Source organism: Ictidomys tridecemlineatus, chromosome 10 (genome assembly GCF_052094955.1).
Source record: "Ictidomys tridecemlineatus isolate mIctTri1 chromosome 10, mIctTri1.hap1, whole genome shotgun sequence".
Classification (NCBI taxonomy): domain Eukaryota; kingdom Metazoa; phylum Chordata; class Mammalia; order Rodentia; family Sciuridae; genus Ictidomys; species Ictidomys tridecemlineatus.
Window position 1 is genome coordinate 12,385,029 of NC_135486.1, and position 27,959 is coordinate 12,412,987.

The 27,959-nt window shown below is 36.4% G+C and overlaps 1 protein-coding gene across 3 annotated transcripts; it reads left to right on the plus strand.

The window, feature by feature from the left end:
* On the plus strand, positions 1–27,936 carry Tor1aip1 (torsin 1A interacting protein 1). 3 transcript variants are annotated; one of them, XM_013356193.4, is made up of 12 exons: positions 6–1,015; positions 2,706–2,783; positions 5,744–5,806; positions 7,002–7,046; positions 11,618–11,662; positions 12,964–13,050; positions 15,722–15,781; positions 18,424–18,465; positions 19,086–19,154; positions 22,400–22,444; positions 22,800–22,856; positions 25,569–27,936. In XM_013356193.4, exons 1-12 carry the CDS (start codon positions 541–543, stop codon positions 26,357–26,359), a joined length of 1,857 nt encoding a protein of 618 aa, XP_013211647.2. In that variant the 5' UTR covers positions 6–540; the 3' UTR covers positions 26,360–27,936. The 3 variants fall into 3 exon arrangements, with proteins under 3 accessions (XP_040133499.2, XP_077878525.1, XP_013211647.2); XM_040277565.2 differs by lacking the exon at positions 22,800–22,856 and having other exon boundaries at positions 1–1,015; XM_078022399.1 differs by lacking the exon at positions 11,618–11,662 and having other exon boundaries at positions 1–1,015.
* Positions 27,937–27,959: the final 23 nt, after the last annotated feature.

The window sequence follows — 27,959 nt, forward strand, 5'->3', positions numbered from 1 at the left end:
TCTAAGACAGCAGTCCGTCCAAAAGATGCCGAAGAAACTGCGCAACAGCCTGGCGCAAGGACTGGAACTCGGGCTCCTCCACCCTCGCCTGTCCTCTCCCAGAGACTCGGTACGGGGCCTGGCAGGCGTATGCTGAGTGCGGGCAACAGTTGTCAGGAGCCGCCCGGTTTAGCACGAGCACTTTGCCCCGCCACCCTTCAGGCACCCCACCTTCCCCTCCCCCAAGGCCAGGACAACGACGTCCTCCTCCCCCTCTCCTCCTCTTTGGTGCCTCCAGCCAGGAGGCGGGAGTGACCCACACAGCAGCTGACCCAGCCCGGGCACTGCCTCTCCCACAGCCCTCAGGACACACCATGGGCCCAGAGGTGGGTTTGCGGCACAGCAGCGACGACGCGGGTGGCGGCCCCGGCGACTCTCAACTGCCTCCCTGACCATTGTGACCACCGCCCAACACCCCCGAGAAGCCGCTGCCAACCCTGGCAGGAGGATCTAGGGGTCTCAAGGCCATCTTCGCGATCTACTAAAGCTACGTCAACAACTATGGCGCGCGAGGGGCGGCGGGCGGAGCCGGCGGGAGAAGGCTGGGCCTTGTACGTCACGCCCCGAGCCCCCCTTCGCGAGGGAAGGCACCGGCTCGCCCCTCAAAATGGCAGCGGCAGTGACGCGCCTGCGTACGGAACTTCTCCGTCGCGCCAGGGCCGGCGGGAAGTGAGGTTCTCAGAGGAACCGCCAGAAGTATACGGCGACTTCGAGCCCCGGGTGGCCAAAGAAAGGTCCCCGGTGGGAAAGCGAAACCCACCAGAAGAGTTCCGGCCGGATTCTGCGAAAGAGGAAGTGAGAGAAAGCGCCTACTACCTTCGCTCTCGGCAGCGGAGGCAGCCGCGACTCCAGGAAGCCGAGGAGATGAAGACGCGAAGGGCTACCCGCCTTCTGCAGCAGCATTCACCACAGCCTCCTCTACCGCCGTCTCCGGTTACGGCCAGGAGAGGCTTACGGGACTCGCAGTCCTCTGAAGGTGAGGGGAGCGGAGATAACTGTCTCAGCCTTCAGCCAGGGAGCGGGCGAGCAGGAGGGCGCACGCGGCGTGGCGCGCGCCTCCGCGCGGCTCGTCCTCGCGAGGGTGACGGGGGCCCCTCGGACCCCGCTGCTGTGCGCCCCCGTGCGGGGTCCGCGTCGACCCGCAGGCGAGGAGGGACTGACCCCGGTGCGGAAAGATGGTGGTGCCAAAGACCTGGCGGTCGGGGAGCCTTGCCCATCCCTGGGCATCAGTTTGGGGGTCACCTGTTTCTCCAGGCTTTCCAGAGGGGACACCGAGGTAGGCGGTAGTCTATCACCGGATTACTCAGGGTTCGGTTTCATTTCCGTGTCCTCTGCAGATGTTTCTCCCTAAACCACTTCCATTTTCCTCTTTTAACCCTTGGAGGCCCGGAGTCCCCCGCTGAGGAGCGTGGTTCTACTCTAACCTTCCTGTCTTTCCCAGCCCCATTCTGGTGGGGAGAAATTTTGTGAGGTTTCGAGGGATAGCAGAGTTAGTGAGTTGAGACTTTGTTCCAAATACTTATGCGGAAATGGGGTGACTCAGTTATCCTGAACTGAGGCTCCCCATGTCTGATGTCCTTCAGCTGATCCTTTCTCAAGTGTGGTCTCTAGCAAAAATCTTCCCACGTTGAGGACCCTAACTGTAACATCAAGTAGCCTGACAAGGCCGACAAAGTAACCCAACAAAACGAGATGGTCAGTTAATTAGGAAGTTTTTGTCCAAATGGACCAAAATGCTGACAGTGACTGTATGATAGTTTTTGGTAAGTCACAGATGAATCACATTCCTTAAAACACCCTGTCCCCTCTCCTCCAGATCTAACGCTTGAGTTACAGATGAAATCTCACGTAAAGCACCATACCAAGAGGTAAAAGTCAGGGGATTTGAGTCACAATGAAATGACACAGTTAATGTAGACCATTGATGCATATAAAGAGGAGTGAATTTTAAATCAGAGCATGATAGTAAGTATGCTGCAAGTTGACCTGATGACAGTGCTGACACATTTGAAATCTTGTTGATTTTGGAAATTTTGTTACATAAAGATATGTAAGTTACTTTTGGGTATAACCAGATAGTTTAGTGTGTGTGTGTTTAAAATGACAAACTTCTTGAAGACAAGGATCCTATCATGTGTACTGATAGTGAGATTACTTAAAGGCTTGTGTTAATTTCTGTATCTTTCAGTACCTGGAAAAATGCTTTTGCACCTGGGAAGCAATGTAAATATATGTTACATTGTATTGACTCCCACCTAGTACCTTACCTAGGCTAACTTTTGTCTTTTAAGGAATTTGCCTCTATTTTAGCAAATCTGTAAGGATTTAAACATTTATCACTCTTCCATTTACTTTCTCCCACATCATTTTTTTTTTTTTGCACTCAAGCCCATCATTTAAATTTTCTAAAGTAATATATTTTGGTTCGAAAACATCAGTGGTGTGGTGAATAGTTGATATATTTGATGAATTAGTTATTCTCTGTCTTTAGAGGAGTTCTGACTAGTTTAATTCCAAAGTTTTGGCAAACTTGATTTCACATTCCTAAATATACACAAATACCTGCATTCTCTGCTTATGTGTTGCTGTTAAATAGTCATAATCTGTAATGATCTCTGAGGTTCCTTTACCCAGAATTTTAACTTTAGTCATGTCTGTTCTTTTAGAGGACGAAACATCTTACCAAACTGTTACAAGCCAGACAGTCTCAAAGAAAACTGTCAGGAGAACCCAAGAGGCTCCAGGTAAAAATAGTTAATTTTTTGTTTTTCTCCTTACTTGTGAACTTTTTGAAATATAGATTTATCAAGTGTTCATCAAGGATCCCAAGTCATACTTCTTTAGTTTCGTGGGTCATTCTGTGTCAGTTCATTGACTTAAGCAATATAGGAATGTGTCGAGAAAAGAAAAGGTGGGTCTTTCAGTATGCACTCAAAGTACCCGTCACTCTGTATATACTAATTCTTTTTTTTTTAAGAGGTGGGGGGGATTTTTTAATATTTATTTTTTTAGTTTTCGGTGGACACAACATCTTTATTTTTGTGTGGTTCTGAGGATCGAACCCAGCACCCCGCGCATGCCAGGCAAGCGCGATACCACTTGAGCCACATCCCCAGCCCTATACTAATTCTTAAAACCTTGCAGGATAGATATTATACCCTTTTGTTTGCTGGTACTGGTGATTAAACCCAGGACCTTGAGCATGTTAGGCAAATGCTCTCCCACTGAGCTACACTACACTCCCAGCCATTTTTACTTTATTTTTGAGGCAGGATCTTGTTAAGTTGCCCAGGCTGGCCTCAAACTTTCCATCCTCCTTCCTCAGCCTTACAAGTAGCTGTGATTACAGTTATGCACTTAACTATACACGTTTCATAGATGAGAAAACTGAAGCTCAAAGCATCTAAGATTCTCCTCTTAATTAAGATCGTGTGATGTCTAACAGCCAAAACTCAGACCCAGGTTCAATTTAGTTTATTAATGCCTCAGTTTTTTCATTTATTTTCAGTTTGCTTTTCTTGATAACAAGAAAATTTCATAAGACCTATTGAAACTGATCATCCCTGGGTTTTGTTGTTGTTGTTGCGGTTGTGGTTGTTTTTAATACTAGTAATTGAACCAAGGGGTGTTTTACCACTGAGCTACACCCTTTTTTTTTTTTTTGAGACACAGGTTCACTAAGTTGCTTAGAATCTTACTAAGTTACTGAGGCTTTCAGGAAACTTTCAATCCTCCTGCCTCAGCCTCCTGCGTCTCTGGGATTATAGGTGTGCACCACCATGCCATCCCTGGTTTTATTGCCCAAATCCTGATTTATTTATCTGTTACTTCTATTACAATTATTCTTTATAATTTTAACTATTCTATTCTCAATTTAGAATAAAGTATGTCTGGTTGTAGTTCAGTTTCAGATAAACACACCTTTATGCTTTATCCACCTACCTTAAGCCTCAGGCTTTTACAGCTGTATTACTTGCCCTGTGTAACTCACAGGACCACTGGAAAAAAGAGTCCATGTGAAATCACTTTGTACACTATAGAACATACAAATGATAAGGCTTTTTCCCCACCTCCTCTCATGGTAATTTATAAGAGATGTTTGTAAAATGTTGAGCACCTGCTTTATGCCAGTTCCCACACTTGAGGCTGAGGGTGTAGTGATGAGCAAAGCAGACAAGGGAAGGAGACTTCTACCCAAAGAAGGGTATTTGCTATTTTATTTTTTTTATACCTCTCTCTGGTACTCTGTCTCCTTCAAATATGTTACCGAGGACTGTGTATATAGTAGAACACACAGGAAAAGCTTCTTAAATGAATAGATGGGAACTAAAGATAGTAATTGACGTCTGTAGATTTTGTTAACAGCTCAACAACAAATGGATTTTGAGTTTTAGGTGTGAATTAAACCAAAAAAGTTGGTACAAGAAAGTACAAATACAAAAGGTATTTGTAATATTGGGAGTAATTAGTAAGTAAAATTTGCCCCTTTATCAACATATGTACAAGGTTTACTTTTAGTGTATATTATCATATATGTGTGTTAGTGTGTGTTTTCTAAATGCCTGATATGTGAAATGCTAACAACCAAATAGCTATTTCATAGAATCTTAGAATTGAAAGATTTAAGGGGATCATCAAAGTTCCAGAATGTGTTTTCTCCAGTTTTTCTCTTTTCATACTGAGAATTAAACCTGCGGCCACAGTATGTTAGGCAAGTGCTGTAACTAAGAGCTACATCCCAAGCCCTTTTTTTAAAAAAATATTTTTTAAATTGTAGATGGACACAATATCTTAAATATTTGTTTGTATGTAGTGCTAAGGATCGAACCCAGTGCCTCACACGTGCAAGGCAAGTGCTTTACCACTGAGCCACAACCCAGCCTCAAACCCTTTTTAAATTTTATGTTGAGACAGGATCTTGCTGAGTTGCCCAGGCTGGTCTTGAACCATCCTTCTGCCTCTGCCTCCCAAGTCACTAGGATTACAAGCATGCAGCACTATGCCTGTCTATTTTTGCAGCTTTCAAACAGAACCAAAACCATGCTTTTTTTATAGAAATGATTGAAACAAAACAACATAATCCAAATTTAGGATATTATACTGTATGGGGCCCTCTGAGAAAGCATACTTTATGTGTAGCTTTCTAGATGAAAATTAGCATGTTGTTTAATGGAACTAACTTCCCCGAAATCCTGCATCATTAAACCCATAGACTGACATGAACTATGTCTAACAGTGACATCTTATTTAAAAGTAGACTTTGCATTTCCTGAACATACCCAGGATTATATAGTTGGCTGGAGTAGATTATTAAATCAACTGTAAGATGAAAATGTATCATCAATAATCCACAGTAAGGTAAGTTATGAATGGAATAATTTAGTTGGTGCTATAGTACAGATTTTGGTTCTTAATTAAGCAATTTAGAAGTTTTATTTAGTATTCCTTTCCTTTGGTACAGTGTGGTATACTGAGAAAAATGGCAAAGTTCTCCAAGACAAAGAATTTTATATGGCAAGAAATATCTCTAGTTCACTATGGTTACTAGTTCACAAGAGTTTGTCACTTAGAGAAAACTTGTCTTTAGTTTTTTAGCATGATGAAAAGGTTTATAAATCTTTGTTAACTAAATAAAGGGATGATTGCATAATAAATCAACTATGTTCCACATTTTTATATTTTTTAACTGTTTCTCTTCCTGTAGCAGTGGCAAGTGAAGATCCTGTGATTAGCCTATGTAGACCCCCTCTAAGAAGCCCAAGATCTGGTAAGAGATCATTTTGTCTGTTAGTTTAAGATTTTTTATAAATACAGTTTTGTTTTTTGAATACTGCATATATTCATAAGGTTAAGAACTCAGATGTTACTATAGATAGATGCAGGGAGACTTTTCATTTTCTGCTGTCCTTTAAACACCCAGTTTCATTAGCCAACCAATGTCAGTTTCTTATGTATTTTCCAAAGATTTTGGGGGGAGGGTTAAGGAAATTCATATATATATTTTTTCTCCTTTTCCAAACACAAAATTTTGACCCAATAAATAATACTTTGCACCTTCTTATTGTTTGCTTTTAGTTTTATTTCACGTGTATTGAGATATCTTTCCGTATTAGTATATAAAAAAGTTCCTGGTTTTTGATTTGTTGTTTTTGTTTTTTTAGTACTTGGAATTGAATCCAGGGGTGCTTTACTATTGAGCTACATCCTCAGTCCTTTTTATTTTTCACTATGCTAGGGATTGAACCCGGGTCCTTGCACATGCTAAGGAAGTGCTCTACCACTGTCTTACATCCCCAGCCCTTTTTTCTTTAAATTTTGAGACAGGGTCTCACTAAGTTGCTTAGGGCCTTACTAAGTTGCCAAGGCTGGCCTTGAACTTGTAATCCTCTTGCTTCAGCCTCTCAAGTTGCTGGAATTACAGGGGTGCACCACCACACCTGTCTTTCCCTGATCTTTTTAAAGAAATTTTTCTTATACATGGCTATGGTTCTTTTGTGCTAACATGATGCTTTTAAATTGAGTCAAGGACTTTCTATCCTTCCTAATATACTGCTAATAAAAAATTCAAGACTGAGATTTTGTGATATGGGCTATAAAATTTCTCCATCTCAATTACATTTCTTTTTGACTAAAACCTTAAAAAGTATTGCCCTTAAATGGATTTCATGACAGTGAAAGAAAACCAGTTAGATCACTCCACACATCTACTTTGTTTTCTGTGTTTATTGATGGTGAAGGATGCTGTATCAAGGAACAAAAGGAAACTTGTTAATCTTTTCATTAGCTTTCTATTGCTCCTTATCCCTTTAAGAAAAAAATCATGATTTTTGTTTTGTATAATAATTCGTTATTCTTTTAGGGTCAGAATGATAAAGATCTGTCAAGGTTTGAGCCTGTGGTAAAAAACCATATGATGCATTTCCTTTACAGCTCTAATCATTTTCTTACTCTCTGTCTTGCAGATTCAACTTACAAAACCAATGGAAATACTAAAATGAGTGAAGTAGGTTAGTGTTTCTCTAATTCTTATAAATTATATTTGTCAGAATATAAGAGAACATATATTTTATTAGTCGCTTGAGAATATTACAAAAGTAATATGTATCTCTGCTTGTGGTACACTGTCCTGTGGCATTGACCTGCTGTAGTAGTCTTGATTTTCATTATATCTGAAATTGAATCTTTTATTTTTTAAATTTATATGAGAGCATAAAATAGCAAATCAAAATAGTTTTTATTAGCCTTTGCTAAATTCATACTGTTGACAAAAAGAATATATCAACTTACCTATTATAGTTTTTCTCTTGAGTAGGAAGTAAGTTTGAAATGTTTTTCATTGAAAGTGCAGTGTTCTTTCCCATGTTTGTTGAAATACCTTAAATTCTTTTTTTTTTTTTTTTGGCCTTCATATAGGACATGAGATTCCAGAATCTGTGGCTTTAAGTGAACCTACATTGAATATAATTAGACTTAGTTTTAAGGCAAAAAAAAAGGAACTTTTATTTTTCTTAAGTAATATGTGGTTGCTATAGTTGCAACTTCTCTATATTAAATTCATTTTTCACTTAAGCTCAGGCTCATGATTTTCGTTAGAGACTTAGGGTCTTATAGTATTTGGGCACTGAAAATGATCCTTGTAGTATGCAGCGTGTTTTATATATTTTTCCCACCAGAGTTTCTCAAGTTTTGTCTCAAAATGTTAAAAAGCGTGATTTTTTTGTTTTGTTTTTTAAATACTTATTTAGTTGTAGATGAACACACAGTATCTTTATTTATTTTTATGTGGATCTGAGGATTGAACCCAGTGCCTTATACGTTCAAGGCAAGCACTTTACTATTGAGCTACAGCCCCAACCCTAAAAAGCAGTTTTTTAAGCTATAGATTCTTAATTGGAAGAGAACTTGGAGCTGAAATAACCTAACATTCTTACCTTGCATGCTAGACTTAGAAATCATTTTATAATAGAAACTTAACTTTAAAAGTACTTTCAAAGTTAGGTGTGTAGGCTCATGCCTATAATCCCAGCTACTTGTGAGGCTGAGTCAGGTGAACTGCTTGAGTCCAAGAGTTCAAGATCAAGATCAGCCTGAGCAATGTAGTGAGACAATTTTACATGTCCACAAAAAACATGGACAGAGCCGTTATGTGCTTCAAAAAGTCTAAACTATTTACTGTGTGGCCCTTTTTTCTTTTTTTAGTTGTCAATAGACCTTTATTTTAATGTGGTGCTGAGAATTAAACCCAGTACTTCACACATGCTAGGCAGTGCTCTGCCACTAAGCCACAACCCCAGTCCACTATGTGGCTCTTTATGGAAAAAATTTGTCCAGGTGCCATAGTACATGCCTGTAATCCCAGCAGTTCAGGAGGCTGAGGCAGGAGGATCGTGAGTTCAAAGCCAGCCTCAGCAAAAGCAAGCTGCTGAGCAACTCAGTGAGACCCTATCCCTAAATAAAATACAAAATAGGGCTGGGGATGTGGCTCAGTGGTTAAGTGCCCTTGAGCTTCATCTCCGGTATTCCCCGCCCCCCCAAAAAATTGCTGATTCCTGATTTATACTGATGATGGAAACAAAGACATTAAATCACCCAAGTTGCCATTTTATTTATTCTAAGAGTAAATTCAGGACTTTCTATTTTCCTGAATATATCTTTATTACAACACTCTTTACTAGGTTGTACTGATTGCACAGGAACAAAGAAGACAATGACTCCTGTGTTCTATCTAGTCTTCCTTTGAAAAAGAATTGCTGTTACGTTTATTATATTTTTGTATCTTTGTCCCCAGATAAAACATAGAGTAAATAAAGTTTATGTTTTTTTGAGAACATAGAGTAAATAAAGTTTATGTTTTCTTGAGTACCCGGCATTCTCCACACAAAGCACATCTCGTAAGTCTCTAGGAATCGGAAGATGTGGTGGGACATGTCTCTAATCACAGTGACTCTTGGGATGCTAAAGCAGGAGGATTCCAAGTTTGAGGCCAGCCTCTGCAACATAGTGAGGCCCTTTCTCAAAAAAAAAAAAAAAAAAAGACTGTGATTTTTAACTCAGTGGTAAAGCAGCCCTGGGTTAAATCCCCAATACCAATTTAAAAAGAAAGAAAGAAAGAAAGAAAGAAAGAAATGTTAGAAATGTAGATGCTTTGGGAACCTGGGCTTTCATCCTTGGGTACTTTTATGAGTCTGGGTACTTTTATGAGTCTGACAAACTGAGATATACCTGGAATTTGTATTCCTTTAAGGAGTCTGGCTAAGCAAAAGAAAGTGGTACATTTAGTGGATGGTCTCCACAAGAGATGATTATAAGTGATCTGTTCCTAAACCAAGACCTAGAACTTCTGAAAGTAGCTTTTCCTAATCTGTTGATGATGATAAGAAGGTCACACCTATTCACAGTGTGGTTTATTACCATTTGTCTATTTGTTAAATCCACAACTTTTATAATTTCTCTTAATTTTTTATTAAGGACATTATATTTTTGCTTCAAATAGAATTTTAGCTTCTTACAGCTTCTATGTGAACATAAGAAAGAATAATACCTACTTCCAAATTTTTAATTTTTTTGTACTGAGGATTTAACCCAGCTTTACCACTCAACTACTGCCTTTTATTATTATAATTTTTAACTTCTTTATTTATATACAGGGGTGCTTTACCCCTGAGCCATCCTCAGTCCTTTTTCTTTCTGTTGTTTTTTTTTTTGAGACACTGGGGCCTGGGGATGTGGCTCAAGCGGTAGGTCGCTCGCCTGGCATGCGTGTGGCTCTGGTTCAATCCTCAGCACCACAAACAAAGATGTTGTGTCCGCCGATAACTAAAAAATAAATATTAAAAATTTCAAAAAAAAAATTTGAGACCCCGAGTATGAATTCTTAAAGGTCTCACTAAATTGCTGAGGCTGGCCTTGAGTTGTTGGATTTCAGGCATATGCCTCCTTCACAACTTTTAGAAAATAACGCCTTTTTAATGCTTTAACCTTCTGCATGTAGCAACCAACTTGAAATTAAAGGAAGCTGAATAATAAAATAGGGAAATGAAATTAAAATGTAGAAAGTCATAGATGCTACTGATTCATTATCAGATATATTTATCTGTACATTGTTTGTAGATCACTTTAAAAATATGGAAATAGATTGAATGTTTTAAAACTTGCATGAAATCAAATTATTGAGAACCAATTTCAGGTTATTTTTCTTAAGTTGCTAATTAGTGTTATTTATCATTATCAGAGATATATTGGCAAAAGTCTTAACTTAAAAGTTTTATTTGGGGCTTGAGATGTAGGTCAGTGGTAAAGCACTCATCTAGCATGTGCAAGACTCTGGGTTCCATCCTTAGTACCAAAAAAGGGAAAAAATGTTAAATTTTGTTATCATAAAATCTATTCACTTATTGAATAAATATTTCTTTTTAACTACCTTCCGTGTGTCAGGTACTTACCTGAATGCTTGGACCATAAAGAGCCAAGAAAGTTTTCTGCTAAAGAGTACATGATCTAATGACAAAGAAAAACAGTTAAATTGATGTGAAAATTTTTTTCCAAATTCACCATATAATGCATTGGCAGTTGCTTTCCACACTCCTATTTTCCCTCATCAACCTAAAATGGGCAAGAGAGAACAACTCTCCAAAACAGAGTTTATTTGAAAATCACAAGGAATTGTAGTCCAGGATGTGCGCTGTATGGTGGACCATGAGTATAACTAAAGGGGGCTGGGGCATGAGGAAAATTTTAAAGACGTGAGAAGTCCATGTGAGCTGCTTTGAAATAAGCCTTGGCTACGAGAACTGTTGCAGGAGTTGGTGATTACTCGTTGGTAACTCTGTTGCTAGAGAGATGTCTTTATGGAAGTGACTACACTGGAGTTTTTGTGGTGTAATGGACTGATTATAATATAGTTCTTATCTTAAGCATACATGCGTGAAGGACCTTCCTTAATGGCCTCCTGGCTCCATCTTGTTTAGGTTTGATAGTGACGACTTTTACACTCTTTAAAAAGAAAGAAAACAGGTTAAAGCCAGTAAAGAAAAACACTGAAAAGAAATATTCTCTAGCTTTGTTGAAGTTTGAATCACACTGCTACTTCTCTATTTGGGTCTTTTCAGTATTTTAGGCTAATCATATATAATGCCTCCATTTGGGTAGATTTTCCTTTATTTAAAAAAAATCAGAATAGCCTATGTAAAAATACTGTCTTTAAAGTATCATAAGTTTTGTTCATCTGTTTTTATTTGAATTCCCTTTTTCTCTAAGAAACAGGGATATACATAGCCTTGCTGGAACGAGAGAAAGGGTTTTTAACCTTTCTTTCTTCCTTTTTGGATACACCAGTGCGCTAAAGACTTGGCTTGTCAGTTCAGCTGGAGTGGTGGAAAGGGAGACTTCTCAAGGGACTTAGGAAATCTAGCAAATAGGAGAATGAGAATGCATAAACCTATAGAGACTAAAATATTTATCAATGTAAAATTTAATGTTTCCTGCACACCAAAGTTAAAAATTTTAGTTGACAAATAGACCTATAACTGAGGAGAAAATAAATACTTTGAAGTTATATATATGTGCTTTTCTTTTCTAGAAGCGGCCAGTGTCTTACAGAAGGTCAATTTTTCCGAAGAAGAAGGTATTCTCTTTTTAAATATCATGCAAAATAATCTTAAGACTTTTTCTTCACATTAGAAGCAATTTTAATAAATATGTAAGAGGTAAGAACAGAAAATAGTGTCTTTTTCTTCTGGAAAAAAAATTAATACATATCTAAACTGTTAAACCAGAATATAATGGGATAGAATGAATGATGAGAACCCTAAATATTTTTGTTTGTTTGTTTTTTTGAGGTATTGGGGATTGAACTCAGGGCACTCAATCATTGAGCCATATGCCCAGCCTTATTTTGTATTTTATTTAGAGACAGGGTCTCACTGAGTTGCTTAGTACCTTGCTGTTTCTGGCTTTGAACTCTTGATCCTCCTGCCTCAGCCTCCCCTGTCATTTGTTTTTTTTAATTGCAGTGCTAAGGATAAAACCTAGGTGCTCTGCCACTGAGCTATACCTCCAACCCCTTAAGTATATGTTAAGCATCTTTTTGTCTTTTGAGTTAACTTTAAACAGAAATAATATTTTCCATTTCTGGCATGTGTTGGCCTTTGATTATGGTATTAAAATAATCACTTTTCCAAATTCTCATAACTAGTCAGTGTTTTAAAAGTACATATATAAAATTTTGTTCATTTTTAAGCCACATAATCTGAAATTAGTCACCTGTATACTGAAAGGTTTATGTGTAGGTGTGTGTACATTATCCTCTAAACACACACTTACAAATAAATACACATCTGTACAGTAATTGTGTTTGAATTTAATTACATGTTAACTATATGTATGTAGTTTTCTCTCCCTAAAATAAATTTTTTCCATTATTTAATACTCATCTATTGTTTTTTATTTTTGTGTATGGGTGTTTGTAGTACTGAGGATTGATGCCAGAGGTGCCACTACCACTGAGTTACATCCCCAGCCCCCTTTTTAAAAAAATTTTTATTTTGAGGTAGAATCTCACTAAGTTGTCCAGGCTGGGCTTGAATTTACAATCCTCCTTCCTCATCTTTTCCCATTAGTGTAACTATAAGTGTGCACCATCAAGCCTAGCTGTTAATTTTTTACTATACATTAAAGCCTCAGAGTATACTCTTTTAGCTAGTAAGCTGAATGTTTGTTTGTTTAGGAAGTACTTATGTATCTTAAAGAACACCAAACAAGTGGAACTCACTTGGAAATTTGTGATTCAAAATAGTAAGCATAATAAATGAAAATTCCATATCTGAAATTTAAAAGCCTTCATTTTATTGTTGAATTGTTTGTTTTTTTAATGCAGACCTTATAAGCTTTAGAATAAATACTATACCAATATGTTATTCTCTTTAGGAGAAACCGAAGATGATGATCAAGACAGCTCTTACAGTGACATCACTGCTGTTAAGGTCAAATCTGGGGATTCTGTTGAATCTAGAGGTAACCTTGCTTTATATACATATGAGTCTTCTCAGGAGTTATTTTTTTAGTTAAAACATAAAAGTATGTTAACATTTGCTTTTTTAAAAAATTTCTGAATTTCTTTATTAAAAACCCTTAATACTTATTAAAATTACTCATTCCATATACATATAGTAACTAGCTAAGTAAGTCACTTTTAGCCTGTATAGTTATTTAAGGAAAATAAGATATTTTTGTACTCAAAAAAGAATTACCTGTTGTATTTGAATTTTACAAAGAAATTAGTCACATGGACATTGGAACATCCCACACTATCAGGAGTGTTACTTAGTTTTTAAGGAAGTTTTAATATTCATAGATAACCACTTTTCTCTGGATTATTCAAATTCATACCAAGTTAGTGATGTGATGACAGTTGCTAATTAAATAGAGAATAAAACTAATTTGGGGCTGGGGATGTGGCTCAAGCGGTAGCGCGCTCGCCTAGCATGCGTGCGGCCCGGGTTCGATCCTCAGCAGCACCACATACCAACAAAGATGTTGTGTCCGCCGAGAACTAAGAAAAAATAAATAAATGTTAAAATTCTCTCTCTCTGTCCCCCTCTCTCTCAAAAAAAAAAAAAAAAAAAAAAAAAAAAAAAAAAAAAAAAAAACTAATTTGAGTATTAAGAGGATGTTGTAAATAATGAGTACTTTTATATTTTAGTCCCACAGAAAAGTAATTGTCTTTCCCCTTATCTAATTCATGAGAATTTCTGTAATTCCTATGAGTTACTTCATCATTCCTTTAAAAAATAAGCCTACAAGACTGGCCTAGTATGCATAAGGCCCTGCATTCAGTTTCCAGCACTGCAAAAAAATTTCAAAACCCATAATCTGGTTTATGGGCATTTGGTATTCTGTATATTTCCCACTCTTCCTCATTTTCTTTCCTTCATTCTTAATTGATAGAGAAATCCTAAAAGAAGCTATGTAACATTTCTAAGTGGCTAAGAACATGGCCTCAGGAGCTGGAATCCCTCCAATTCTTCACTTACTTGGTGTACACACCCTCAGTAAATTGCTTAATTTCTATGTTTCTCAGTTTTCTTACCTGTGTTGACGGCCACAGCCCAGTTGGGATGACACATGGCATTTTTGCCAGAATGAGTGGTTGAGAGGTGATGCCAGCAAGCCATTGAGATGATGATGGTTATGTTAAGCTGTGTATTCATTTGTATATTAGACCCCTGCTGTCCGCCTAGGCCTGCTACTTTGGAGTTCTCGAAAGACAGATGTGTCAAATGCTTGTTTCAAAATACCAATCTGATCATTATTAAACAAATTTTAAAATGTTGCAAGAAAATTTTCTCCAAAATCTTTGCCAGCTACTCTTCTGATAGAGAATTAATAAGGCATGGCTCAAGTGGTAGCGCGCTCACCTGGCATGCTTGTGGCCCGGATTTGATCCTCAGCACCGCATACAAACAAAGATGTTGTGTCCACCGAAAGCTAAAAAAAAAATAAAAATATTAAAATCCTCTCTCTCTCAATCTTTCTCTCTCTTAAAAAAAAAAAAGAATTAATAGCTAGGATATTAAAAGAAATTTTTAAAACTTTACACCAAAAAATCAAATAACCCAATTAATAAATGGGCAAACTAATGAAACAGCCAGTTCTCAAAAGAAAAAATACAAATGGCCAACAAGCATACGAAAAATGTTCAGCATCATGAGCAATTAGAGAAATGCAAATCAAAACTACACTGAGATTTCATCTCACACTAGTCAGAAGGGCAGTCATCAAGAATACAAATAATAAATGCCAAGAGAGTATGTGGAGAAAAAGTAACACATTTTACACCATTGGTGAGATTGTAAATTAGTACAACCACTATGGAAATCAGTATGGAGGTTTCTCAAATGACTAGGCACAGACCCACCTTGTGACCCAGCTTACCACTCCTTGGTATTTATCCTTGAAGAACTGAAGTCATCATACTACAGTGATAAGTGCATATCATGTTTATAGTAGCACAATTCACAGTAGCCAAACAATGGAACCAGCCTAGGTGTCTTATCAACAGATGAATGGATAGAGAAAATGTGGTATATACAGTAATGGAGTTTTATTCATCCATAAAGAAAAATGAAATTATGTCATTTACAGGAAAATAACCATTATGTTAAGCAAAATAAATCAGACTCAGAAGGTGAAGAGTCCTATGTTTTCTCTCATGCAGAAGTAGAGAGAAAAAAGAAAAGATAGGGGTGGATCTCATGAAAATCAAAGGGAGATCAGTAGAGGAAAGGGACCAAGGAGTGGGAGCCGGGAGGTAGAGGAAAGTGCTGGGGAGTGATGTTGGCCAAATTTATTGTTATATTATGTGAATGTACACATAGATAACAATAAGTCCCATTATTATGTACAATAATAATACACCAATTTAAAAAATGTGGGAAAAAACAATTTTCTCTAATGCAGAAATTTCATTTTCTATATCTTACAGTTTTTTTTAAGTGGTGTATGGGGAAAACACACACTTTTTAAAATAAGTTGTGTACCTGAATGTTAAATTCTCTGTGGTTTGTCTATTTTTGCTCTTTTGATTAAATATTCATTATTTTCTTATAAAATGTGTACTTAAAAAGTTAAATACAATTTACAGTGTACTTTTTTTTTTTTTTTTTTTTTTTTTTTAATGTTTTAGATCTAACCACCAGATCAACATCTGGTCAACATCCAGAATCAATTTGGAGATTATCACAAAGTAAGTAAAGCAATGTTTGGAGGTCTACCTTTGGGCGTGGTCAGATGCTAATAGTGTTATTTTTTAATATCTTCTTTTACAAGTTAATGTAAATTAAAAAGAGATGTGATAAAAGCTAAAAAAGTTCACCCAGTATCTCTCTACTTTTTGATTTCACTTTTCTTTCCTTCTTTTCTCCCCCCCCCCACCATTTTTGGGATTGAGGATTGAACCCAGGGGTACTTTACCACTGAGCTATCTAGGCCTTTTTAATTTATTTTTTGAAACCAGGTTTTGCCAAATTGTTGAGGTTGGCCATGAACTTAGTCCTCCTGTCTCAGTCTCTGAAGTTGCTGAGATTGCAGGTGTGCAGCACTGCACCCAGTTTGATTTCACTTTTGAGTTAACTCTTCTCTAAACTCAAACCTGAATTTGAATTTTAAAAAGAAACAACAAGGTGGGGGCGGGGAATCCTATTGCTTTCTGGGATTTGTTAAATATAAATGTATCAATTACATTTACTTTGTTACAATAGTTTGAGTCTTACAATTCTGACAATTTTTATGATCTGATGTTGAAGAAATATGTCAAAAAAATTTGGAAAGTAATATACTAAAATGGTAACAATGATTTGTTCAGAATGACAGGAATATTGGTGACATTTTGGGGGGGGGAATGTTTGTGGGATGCTACTGGGAATTGAACCCAGGGCCTTTTATGTACTAAGCCAGTGCTCTACCACTGAGCTGCACATCCAGCCTGACATTTTTCTTTTATTTTATCATTGTCTATATTTTGCAGATTATCTATAATGGATATGTATTTCTTAGGTTAAGTAAAAATAACTGTTTTCTTTTTCCATTTTTAAATAAGTCCCAGAATTTGAGTTACTTTTTTGTTGTTGTTAATGGGTTTTTTTGTTTGTTTTTTGTTTCTTGGTACTGGAGATTGAACTCAGGGGCACTTAACCACTAAGCCACATCCCCAGCCCTTTTTTGTATTATTTAGAGACAGGATCTCACTTGAGTTGCTTAGGGCCTCACTAAATTGCTAGGGCTGGCCTTGAACTCATGATCCTCCTGGTTCAGTCTCCCAAGCCACTGGGATTACAGGCATGCACCTCTGTGCCCAGCTGAGTTACTTATTAATTAAATGAAAATATCCTTGTATGTAAGGTCTTCAAGAACTTTTTTCTTCCATACCCTCTTTTTAAAAATAAGACTACTTTTAAAGAAAACATTGTTGGAAATCGATCTAATCACTGTTCATAGAATTTCTCCCCCTCTCCCCAAACTGGGGATTGAATCCAGGGGCACTTTACCATTGAATCACATACCTAGCCTTTTGGGGGGAGGTACAGGGGGATGTATCAGGAATTGAACCCAGGATTGCTTAACCACTGACCCACATCCTCTGCCCTTTTTATATTTTAAGTTGAAACAGGGTCTTACTGAGTTGCTTAGAGCCTAGGTTGCTAAAGCAGGCTTTGAACTCACAGTCCTCATGCCTCAGCCTCCCAGATGCATAAATAAAATTTGACATTGATATTGACATTGGTATTTGTGTATATTATAAATGGACAGAAGTAATACATTTCTTCTTGTGGATTTTAAAATTTGTTTTGTTATAGTTGTAATGTTATTTTCTAATTATCCTCTTGCATCATTTTACAGTTATTCTTAAATACCACTTTTAAACTTGAAGTGGCATCTTTTACTTCCAAGCTAACTTTGCAATGCCCACAAATTTGCATATATAGTTCATACCATTCTATATAATATGACATATACTTCTGGACTGCCTGAATTTATATCTCAGTCCCATTCCTTTTAGAATGTAATCTTGGGGGAAATTATCAGTTTGTTTTCCCTTATTTATAAAATAGGGTTAATAGCACCTTCTATATAAGGTGTAAGAATTAAATAAAATTATACATGAAGGATTGGTGTTGTGGCTCAGTGGTAGAGTGCTTCCATAGCACATGTAATGCACTGGATTCAATCCTCAGCACCACATAAGAATAGATAAATAGATAGCTTCCCAAGTAGCTGGGTTTACAGGCATGCATCACTGTGCCCAGCTCACTTTGCTTTTTTAATCTACCATGATACTTTGGTACTACATGTGAGAATTACTCTGTGATGTGGAAATGTATTCAGAGGTGTTTTACCATAAGCATATTTATTTTCAAGAGTAAGTTATTGTCTTTTATTCTTAAATAATAATAATAACAAAATAATAATTATAATAATAATAAAATAAAGGTATTATGTTCATCTACAACTAAAAATATTTTTTAACAAAATTATACTTGAAACTGTTAAACACCGTATGGCTCTTGGTGGGGGAGCAACAGTGCTGGGGATGGTACCCAGGCCCTCACAAAAGCTAGGTGAGTGCATTTATTGTGTACGTGTGAGAGTAGTGATAAAAAGTTTGGTTTTGTTTGTTTATAATATACATGGTAAACAAGCAAAATGTCTCTGGTATCTTTTTTTTTTTTTAACTTATTTATTTATTATTTGTATGTGGTGCTGAGGATCGAACCCAGGGCCTTGCATGTGCGAGGCGAGTGCTCTACCACTGAGCCACAACCCCAGCCCCTGTTTTATCTTTTTTTATTTCTAAGGTTCTGTGACCTTTTTCCTTGTTTTCTGTTTTAGATCAAGACTTCACAGCTCAAGAAAAGCAAACTTCAGTGCTGAGTAAGTGGTTGGCAGTCTGCTCTCTTTCAGTCAGTTCTAACCCATTGCATTATTCTGTCAATGGAAAGTTCTAATATAATTCGAAGCCATTCCACCCTCTTTGTTTTTTCTGGGGGGGGGGTAATCAAGGATTGAACTCAGGGGCACTCAACCATTTAGCCACATCCCCAGTCCTTTTTTGTATTTTATTTAGAGACAGGATCTCACTGAGTTGCTTAGCACCTTGCCTTTGCTGAGGCTGACTTTGAACTCAAAATCGTCCTGTCTGAGCTTCCCGAGTGGCTGGGGTTACAGGCATGCACCACTGTACCCAGCTCACTTTGCTTTTTTAATCCACCAAAGTGCTTTTGAAACTCAGTAATTCTCATAGACCAGTGCAAACTATGTAATATGTAGTTTTTGTCTCTTAGATGACAATATATTTATTTACTACCTATTTTGCTATGAGAAGTCATGTTTACAGATACAATCCTTTGAGATTATGTTTTACATAAGAAACTGTTACTTTCATTGTTTTCATCCCTACTTTGTTTTTCCTTTCTGATAGATTTATTATATAGCACTACACTATGACATAGAAAGTATGTGAAATAATATTTGATATGTATATTTGCTCTCAGGCTCAGGATATCAAAAAAATCCTCAGGAGTGTATTGAACAAAATGTAAGAATGAGGACTAAGATGCAAAGTAAGTAGATAAATCTCTGTTATTTGCTATGTTTTTTTTTTTATTATCTGCATAGAAAAATATTTAATTCTTCAAATCAGCATTTGGGGTGTTTGTAAGTTCACTAATAAAGGACAGCTATGATTACTAGTTTAATTTCCATTTGCTTGGACTGATGTCAGATGAGAGAATATAGAATGTAGATGGTCGGGGAGGTGCTAGAGAATGATATTGGCCAAATTATATTGTTATGTTTTATGTATGTTCAAATAAGTAACAACAAATCCCATTATTCATTATGTACAACCATAATGTTTCCTCACAGTAAAAGAAAAGAATATAGGAAGTGGTATGAGAAAACCAGTGGATGTAGATCTAGGCTTGATAGGCTGTCAATTCTAGCAGCAGAGAACAATCTATACAATAATGAAATTGTACTCTTGACAATTCCTATTTTTTGTATTTAGGAGACTTTATAAAAGTAACCACTTATTTGCATACCCATCATTTTACATAAAAAAGGCTGAAATCCATAAATTGCATTTTCATGTTTAGGTTTAGGATGGATTAAATGTGACAGAACTTAAGAAATACCTATGAATTGATGTGAATTCATCCAATTCGATGCCTATCATAATTTCTGTAGAAATGTGTTCATATTAAACCTTGACTATATAAAAAAATCCGTACATGCTCACTGTCTTAAACGACCTTCATCTTCTGTCCCCTTTTTATTCTGTCTCTTGCTCCTGGAATGGTTAACTGTAATTAGATAACCTCTCGGTTTTGTCTTTCCATTAGTAAACTTAATAATGATCACAATTCATTTTTTTTAGCTGTGAAGTCTTGCTCCACATGAGTTCTCCAGTTGTCTAGAGCTGAAATGGTCTTTTGCCCTTGCCTTCTTGTTGGCTATCATTTTTTTTTTTAAAGCAGTGTATTTTGGGGGGGTAATTTTTAAGATCCTTATCATAGATTCCTCTTCAATCCAAGACATTTTTAACTTTTTTATTAGCATTCCAATTCAATTTGCATATCTCATCTTTATTACACATTCTGCCTGCTTTGGTGAGGGAAAAGTAAAAGTTGGGTGTTCAAGAACTGGGACTTTGGATCCTTATTGTCACTGCATGTTAGCACCAATTCCCTGGGTTAAAAGTCCCAGTTCACGTTTCTGCTTGCATCCTAGTCTTTGGGAAAGATGGAGTCACTTCTTCACTTTTTTGTGTATTTACAGGTGATAAAATAGTGAGACTAGGGAACTTGTCTATGGATAGACCGGATCATTAATATATGGGTTTGGAATCTGTTTATTAAGTTGATGTGAAGGGAAAAAAAAGTAGAGTTTGAAGTTAGAATTTTTTTTTCTCATTTCTTCTTTTCCTTCTTTCTTCTTGTACTTCTCTTGTTCTCTTATTCTTCTTCTGTTCTTTCTCTTCTTCCTCCTTTCTTCTTCTATCATCTTTCTTCTTCCTCCTCCTCCTTTTTCTTCTTTCTTCTCCTCCTCCTCCTTTTTTTTTTTTTTTGCGCAGTACTGGGTATTGATGCCAGGATTCCCCTATCACCGAGCTACATCCCTAGCCCTTTTGTTTTTTTATTTTGAGATAGAGTTTGCTAAGTTACTGAGGTTGGCCTTAAATTTAAGATTCTCGTGCCTCAACTTCATGAGGGGATGGAATTACCTGAGGGTGCCACCAGGACCAGTTTGGAGTTAGAGCTCTTTCTCAGGGTCCAGTCCTAGCTCTTCCACTAATTAGTAAAATGGAGTAAAGTCACAACCTTGGTTTTCTTACCTTTAGAGACAATAGTGCTTAAGCTGGGTTGTTGTAATAAACTTACATGTATAAACAATTTTTAGAGTGTAACTCACTTAAATATTAATGCTTGTTTTATTATTAACAATATGTTGTGCAAAAATCATTAAGATGGAGAATTCATTCCTTCACTCTTGACTTTTGTGAAGTAATTATTACCATACTCTTCAGACTGGAAAAGGTTGATCTTTATCTTTTAAAAAGATTTCTTTCAGAATTTTTGTTACTGTTTCTAATAATTTGAATAAGTAGGATAGAGTGGTGAGTGGTATACTTTTTTTTTTTTTTTTTTGGTACTCAGGATTAAATTTAGGGGCACTAGACCACTAAGCTACATCCCCAGCCCTTTTTTGTATTTTATTTAAAGACAGGGTCTCACTGAGTTGCTTGGCACCTCACTTGCTGAGGCAGGCTTTGAACTCAGTGAGCCTCCTGTCTCAGCCTCCCGAGCTGCTGGGATTACAGACAATTTTTTGCCTCAGCAGTGTATATTTCCTATGCTGTTTTGTGTATTCTATGAATTATATAAATACTATACATGGTACATATTAATATTTATTCATCATAAACATCATCATAATATAGCACATCAGCATTTTCATAAATATTTTCTCATTTGGTTTTTGCAGCCATATAGTAAATTTTTCAAAATAAACATCTGTTTGGTTTGGGATTTTTTTGTGTGGTTGGTGTTTGGTTTTTTAGTAACACACTTGTGACTTAGATGAATTAAATTAGAAACTTCTAAAATTATAAAGTTTCTTAAGCTAATTTAGTAATTGAAAAACAATATGCCTCTTAGAGTCATGGTTGATGTTATTTTGTGTTATTTGGGATTTTTTTATCATATGATCAAAAAGGAGGTTATTTCTTTAGTCTTAGCAGAGCTAAATTTATTCCTCTAGTGTTTTGTCCAATGTTTCTCAAATGAAAGCTGTTGATAAACACAAGGAAATCATTTATATGTATAAAAGTTGCAAAACTCCAGAGAAGCCATAGATGGCAATACTAAAATGTAGGGCAGACCAGTAAGATAACTCAGCTTATGCACCTTCCCAACCCTGGCCTTTCCTTCCGTCTCTTCTCTCAGATATTAGATCCTGCTGCTATGTTAAGAAAAATGGAGAGGGAAAGGGAAAAGTTGGGAGAGTTTTTGATTTATTTTCTGAAATAATGAGAGAAATAAGGATTTAATGCATTTATGAGAAATTTGTTTTTGAACTTTGGAGTGTAACCACAAACCTAAAACAGAATTTTTTGTCTATTAACAGAAATGATGAAAAGTTTTTAGATATATTACATGTTTGAAATAGTCAGAAGCCCCAAAGAAATATTTGAATTAGTTTGAGGTAGAATATAGTGAAGTTTGAGTTTTCTAAAATTGAAACAATGTATCCAGGTAGTTTAGTAATCCATAATCCACATTTTGTCCTTTCCCCCCCCTCTTTACAGCATCTTCACCAGGCAAGAGTTCAGTATATGGCCGTTTCCCAGATGGTACAGTATTCCTTTTGTTATGGTGTTCTTATTTTCTTTGTCTTCTTAACTTTGTCCCAGAATTTTACCAATCCCATTAAATTAATTATGGGTCAACTCTTTTCCTCATAACAAGTATCAAGTGTGTGCTTTGTGCTGCATCATTACATGCTGTAAATAACTATGGAAAATGCAATTCTTATGTCTTAAGAAGCTTTCAGTATAATAGGATTTGGATGTCCTGCTTTTTCTTCTGCTCGTGTTTGATCTCTGCCTTTTCTCTTGGTCAAATTTGTATCTTCCTTGTCTATGAGAAATAAATGCTCAAATTATGAAATATAAGTTGATAGTCTTTTTTAATTACTCCTATCATTAGATGACAGCATTCAGAAATCAGAGCTTGGAAATCAGTCTCCATCAAATTCTAGCCAACGTAAGTTTGTTCAGTTTTTATTGAGTCTCTAAAATTGACCCATAATTGTTTGGGAATGTTTTGACAGTATTGTAACTTCATGCTATTTGAAGCACTTCAAAGGAAAAAATATGAATTTTATTAGCAAGGAAATTCTCTATGAACAAATTATATGAAACAACATCTAGTTTTCCCCATCACTTTGTCATCTGTAAGACCCAAAATAAAAGTATAAGTAAAGCCTCCAGTGCCTTTAACTGGTTAACTGAGTGAACCATGCTGAATCAGCAGAAAGAGGGCACATAGCCAGACATAAAATATATAATATATATATATATATATATATATAAATTAAAGCTTTTCTATGGGCTGGGGATGTGGCTCAAGCGGTAGCGCGCTCGCCTGGCATGCGTGCGGCCCGGGTTCGATCCTCAGCACCACATACAAACAAAGATGTTGTGTCCACTGAAAACTAAAAAATAAATATTAAAAATTCTCTTTCTCTCTCTCTCTCTCTTTAAAAAAAACTTTTAAAAAAAGCTTTTCTATTTTGTTTATATTTACATAGAAATTAAAGTCAAAAATTTCTTAAAATCTCTATTTTTAAATAATTTAAGTAAAAAGAATGACAGATTGCTTTGAATTTTTTCTGATCTCTTAAATGCCTTGCTTAATATCATTTAGTTGGTTTCCTGCATCAGCTTCTGCATTCAGTCTGTTAGAATATGTTGTTTCAATTGAAGTACCTGTAGAAATAGTATACAAATATGAATTTGGATAGCTTTTTCAGATAATTGTGGATATTCTTTTTTGATATTCTTCAAAATTTAACAAGTGGTAGTTTTTTAAGTATTATTTGAAATATGATTGAAACCATATTAATGACCTTTTTGTACTCTCTTACATTAAATTTCACTGAGCTTGTGTTTTGATTGGAATATAATACCCTAGTCATTTAGAAAATATGAGTTCACTGAGATATGCAGATTTTACAAATTTTGTCATACAGTGTAAAAAAAAAAATCACATTTTCAAATACCACTCACCACCAATCTCAAGATTTATCGAAGTGTTCAAATATTGGAGGCTATCAAGCTCATGGTGGTAGATATATTTCTAAACTCCTCAGATTTCATTTGAATGTTATAATTATCAAAAATATTGCCATTTATTTTCCTAGAAGTAACAGGCTTATTTTGTTCATCTTCGAGAAAATGGCTGCTGAATAAATAAGTCTGACTAACCATATTTTGTTATTTGTTCTTGGAAGTAAAAATGGTATTCCATGAGAAAAAGTGCTGATTCAGCTTGCAACTCGGTTGCACAAAGTTCGTTTCCTTACAACAATGTGCTTGTGTGCTGTATATCAGAGTGCCCTGTGTCTATTTCCCATCTCTTCGCACAGTATTGAGGAGATATGTACTCAAGAATTGAGGGGCTCAGGCTGGGATTGTGGCCTAGAGGTAAAGTGCTCGCCTACCATCCATGAGGAACTGGGTTTGATCTCAGCACCACATAAAAAAATAAAATGAAGATATTGTGTCCATCTATACTAAAATAAATAAATGACTAAATAAATATTTTTTAAAAATAATTGAGGGGCTTTTAGTTTTGTATGCTGCTGAGTATTAAACCCAGGACCTCACACATGCTAAGCCAGCTTTCTTCCGCTGACCTACACCTCAAGCCCAAGATAATTTTAGCTGTTTTATGAAGGACAATCTTAAGTGAAACTGATGTCCATTTTTTTTTAAACCTTGAATGCACGACAGTGAAAAATAGTCACTCTCCTAGTACAGATTGGTGCCACTACCCTACAATTCACACGAAGGCATCAGAAATTTTTGCCACCATTGCTTTTGCACCATCAGTACAAATGTCAACACAATGGAAAAAGTCAAAAAACATCTTACCTCTTAGCTTCATGGACACCCTCACTAAATAGGGTCTTGAGATACCCCACAGACCACACTTTGGGAGCTGTTGCTCTTAAAGGTCCTAGTACAATTGTAGGCTGAAACAATCAATAAAAGATGTAAAAGTGTTACTACTACTGTCATTATTAACAATTAAATGAAGTGGTATATGAGAAAACACTTTATAAACGGAGAAGTGCTATGAAAATGTAAATTGATATTGTAACTATTATTAATAATTTGAGATGAAATTCAAAACTAAATTTTACCAGTGTGACTTGCATGTTGCAAAAAGATAGGCATCAGTGCAGTCAGTCTAAAGGGACAGGTAGCTATGTCCCATCTGTGGGAGATACCTCGCATCCCTTTACTTTATATTCTTCAGAGAGATTCTACCTTAGATAATTAGTCATTTGAACTACTAGGTTTATAAATTAAAAATATAAGGTATCTTTTAATATTTTTTATTTCCTAACTAGTAACAATGGTAATAATAGTTTTGCTTTGTAAATGGTTTTATTTCTGACTTGTTTATGCCATTTCGTACATTTAAATTCTACTTTTTCCTCATAATTTTTGTCATTTTACATTGAAGAGGTATATGCATATTTATATACATGAATTCAAGCCTGTGGGTGTGAGATTTTCTTGAAAATGTGATAAATTATTTTGTTCCTTCAAGAAAGAAAATTATCAGTCCCCTTCTTTAAAGTCCTCCCTCTTTTTTGTCTAATGTTTATAAAGATTAATATTTTAAAAGTCACACAATACTGAATCTAAAAAAATGATACATGTGTCATTTCTTTTTTCTGAGCAGAAGTGGCTGAACAACCCCAAAACGAATCTTTTGTCAAGAGGAAATGGGGGTGGTGGCTGCTTTTTATGATAGCTCTGCTCGCCTGTGGGATACTTTGGTTCCTTCATACTCCTGAGGTAGAAACTGCTGCTGTTCAAGAGTTCCAAAACCAGATGCAACAACTTATGACTAAGTACCAAGGTCAAGATGAGAAACTGTGGAAAAGGAGCCAAACGTTCCTGGAAAAGCATCTTAACAGCTCCCATCCTCGGAATCAGCCAGCTATCTTGCTGCTCACTGCTGCCCGGGACGCTGAAGAAGCACTGAAGTGTCTGAGTGAACAAATTGCCGATGCCTATTCTTCCTTCCGCAGTGTCCGTGCCATCCGGATTGATGGGACAGGCAAAGCTGCTGAAGACAGTGATATTGTCAAACTGGAGGTAGATCAGCAGCTGAGCAACGGATTCAAAAATGGCCAGAATGCCGCAGTGGTGCACCGCTTCGAGTCGCTACCTGCAGGCTCTACCTTGATCTTCTATAAATATTGTGACCATGAAAATGCAGCCTTCAAAGATGTAGCTTTAGTTCTGACTGTCTTGTTGGAAGAGGAGACACTTGGAACCAGTCTTGGCCTAAAGGAAATTGAAGAAAAAGTGAGGGATTTCCTCAAAGTCAAGTTCACCAACTCAAACACACCCAGCTCCTACAATCACATGGACCCAGACAAACTGAATGGGCTCTGGAGCCGAATTTCCCACTTAGTTCTGCCTGTGCAACCAGAAAATGCCCTGAAAAGGGGCATCTGCTTATAAGGGGTGAAAGAAGAGAAAATCATGTTTCAAGTTCTGAGAATTTTTCAGACTTTGTATCCAGAGTCAAAATTCAGAGTACTTTTTGAAAGAACTGGTTTCTTTTTAAAGGAAGTTCATGGAACATCTAAATCATATATTCAACCTAATTATCTGTGACTTGAGAGAATCATTTCTCTGTTTCTGTTGAGAGCTATGTTAAGATATTTAGGAGAGTAAATTATATGCAGTCCCGTAGAGGATCTGTGTTGGTTCTGGACTGAGTCTTTATTGCTGCGGTGTGACAGTGAGAGGAGTTAGGCTCCTTTCCTAGGAACGGTTCCTGCTTTTTAACTTAGATTTCTCAGTTTGTTATTAGTAAGGCAGCTCTCTGATTGTAACCATGGACTTTCCCATTATGTTTCCTTTTATACCATAGAGGTGTGAGTTCTCAGCTTCTGCTTGTTAGGAACAAAAGTAATGAGCGGTCATCTGAGTATTTAGAATTTTTTCCTTTGTTCTTGAAGGCTGGGGATGAGGGAAGGGAAGAGAGGAATCGTGGAATGGAGAATGCTGTAGAAGAGAAAAAGTCTCCAAGATGAAATGTTCATGAAGTCACTGAGCTATATGTTAGTCAGATATCTGAACTGTGACCTCAGCAAAATCTATTGAGATGTGTTTTGTTTCTTTCTCCATGCTTCCTTCCTTCCTTCCAAGAAATTCTTGGTTCTCCCAAGGATTTTTAAAGCCTACATATCACAAGGTTTAATACATTTGCTCCTTTGGCTCTTAAGGGCATGAAAATTCAGAGCAGTATATTTTGGACTTAACCAGAAGTTTGGGGTTTTTTGAAATAAGCAATACGGTTTCAGAAATTGGCACACAGTTTGTTAACCAGCCATCCTGGACTATTGAAGAAGGATTTAATTTTCTGCTTGCCCATTTGTTGCAGTCCTTTAGTGACACTGCATCACAAATCTGAAGATTTATTATGCACATGATAAATTTTATTGAGTGCCTCAAGCCAAAAAGATAGTAAACTTTACCACATGAGAAGAATGTTAGATGTACTTCTGTAGTATTTTAATTATAACTTTGCATTTAAATTGAGCTTTCTCACCTGTCAACTGCTTTGATTTTCATAAAATCTTATAATTCTGGACTCACCTTTTTTTTAATTGGCCACAGGGCTTTAAATGAAAAGACTGTTTTTAGAGTATTCAAAGCAGTCATTGACTTCATCATTTACCCTTTGAGGGTCTCACAACTGGTAGCTGAGAGTCTAGTTTCTTTCTATTAGGACTATCAGTACTCATAAATTTATACTCTTTATTGTAATTTGTTCCTAACTATCCAAAGTTAGATCATCTGATTTATTTTATAGAGGATTAGAAAACAGGAGTTTTTGAAAAGACTTATTTTATACATACATATTATATGGAGAAATGTTTTTATTAAATGTTTCACTGACCCCAGTGAAACATTTTTTAAAAGTAATATGTTACTTATATCTTTCAGGAAAAATATTTGAAGCAGCTGATGTATAAATGACTTTAAAAGCTATTTTAGTAATTTAAATAAACTTACTTTCTTGGTTTGTACACTTATGTGATATAAACTTAAT

Excerpts from the sequence above, each read along its gene's own strand:
- Tor1aip1 (XM_013356193.4), top strand. The coding sequence starts at position 541 with ATGGCGCGCGAGGGGCGGCGGGCGGAGCCGGCGGGAGAAGGCTGGGCC. Across the intron at positions 11,663-12,963 it reads CAATTTTTCCGAAGAAGAAG|GAGAAACCGAAGATGATGAT; the intron begins GTATTCTCTTTT and ends TATTCTCTTTAG. Across the intron at positions 15,782-18,423 it reads AATTTGGAGATTATCACAAA|ATCAAGACTTCACAGCTCAA; the intron begins GTAAGTAAAGCA and ends TTTCTGTTTTAG.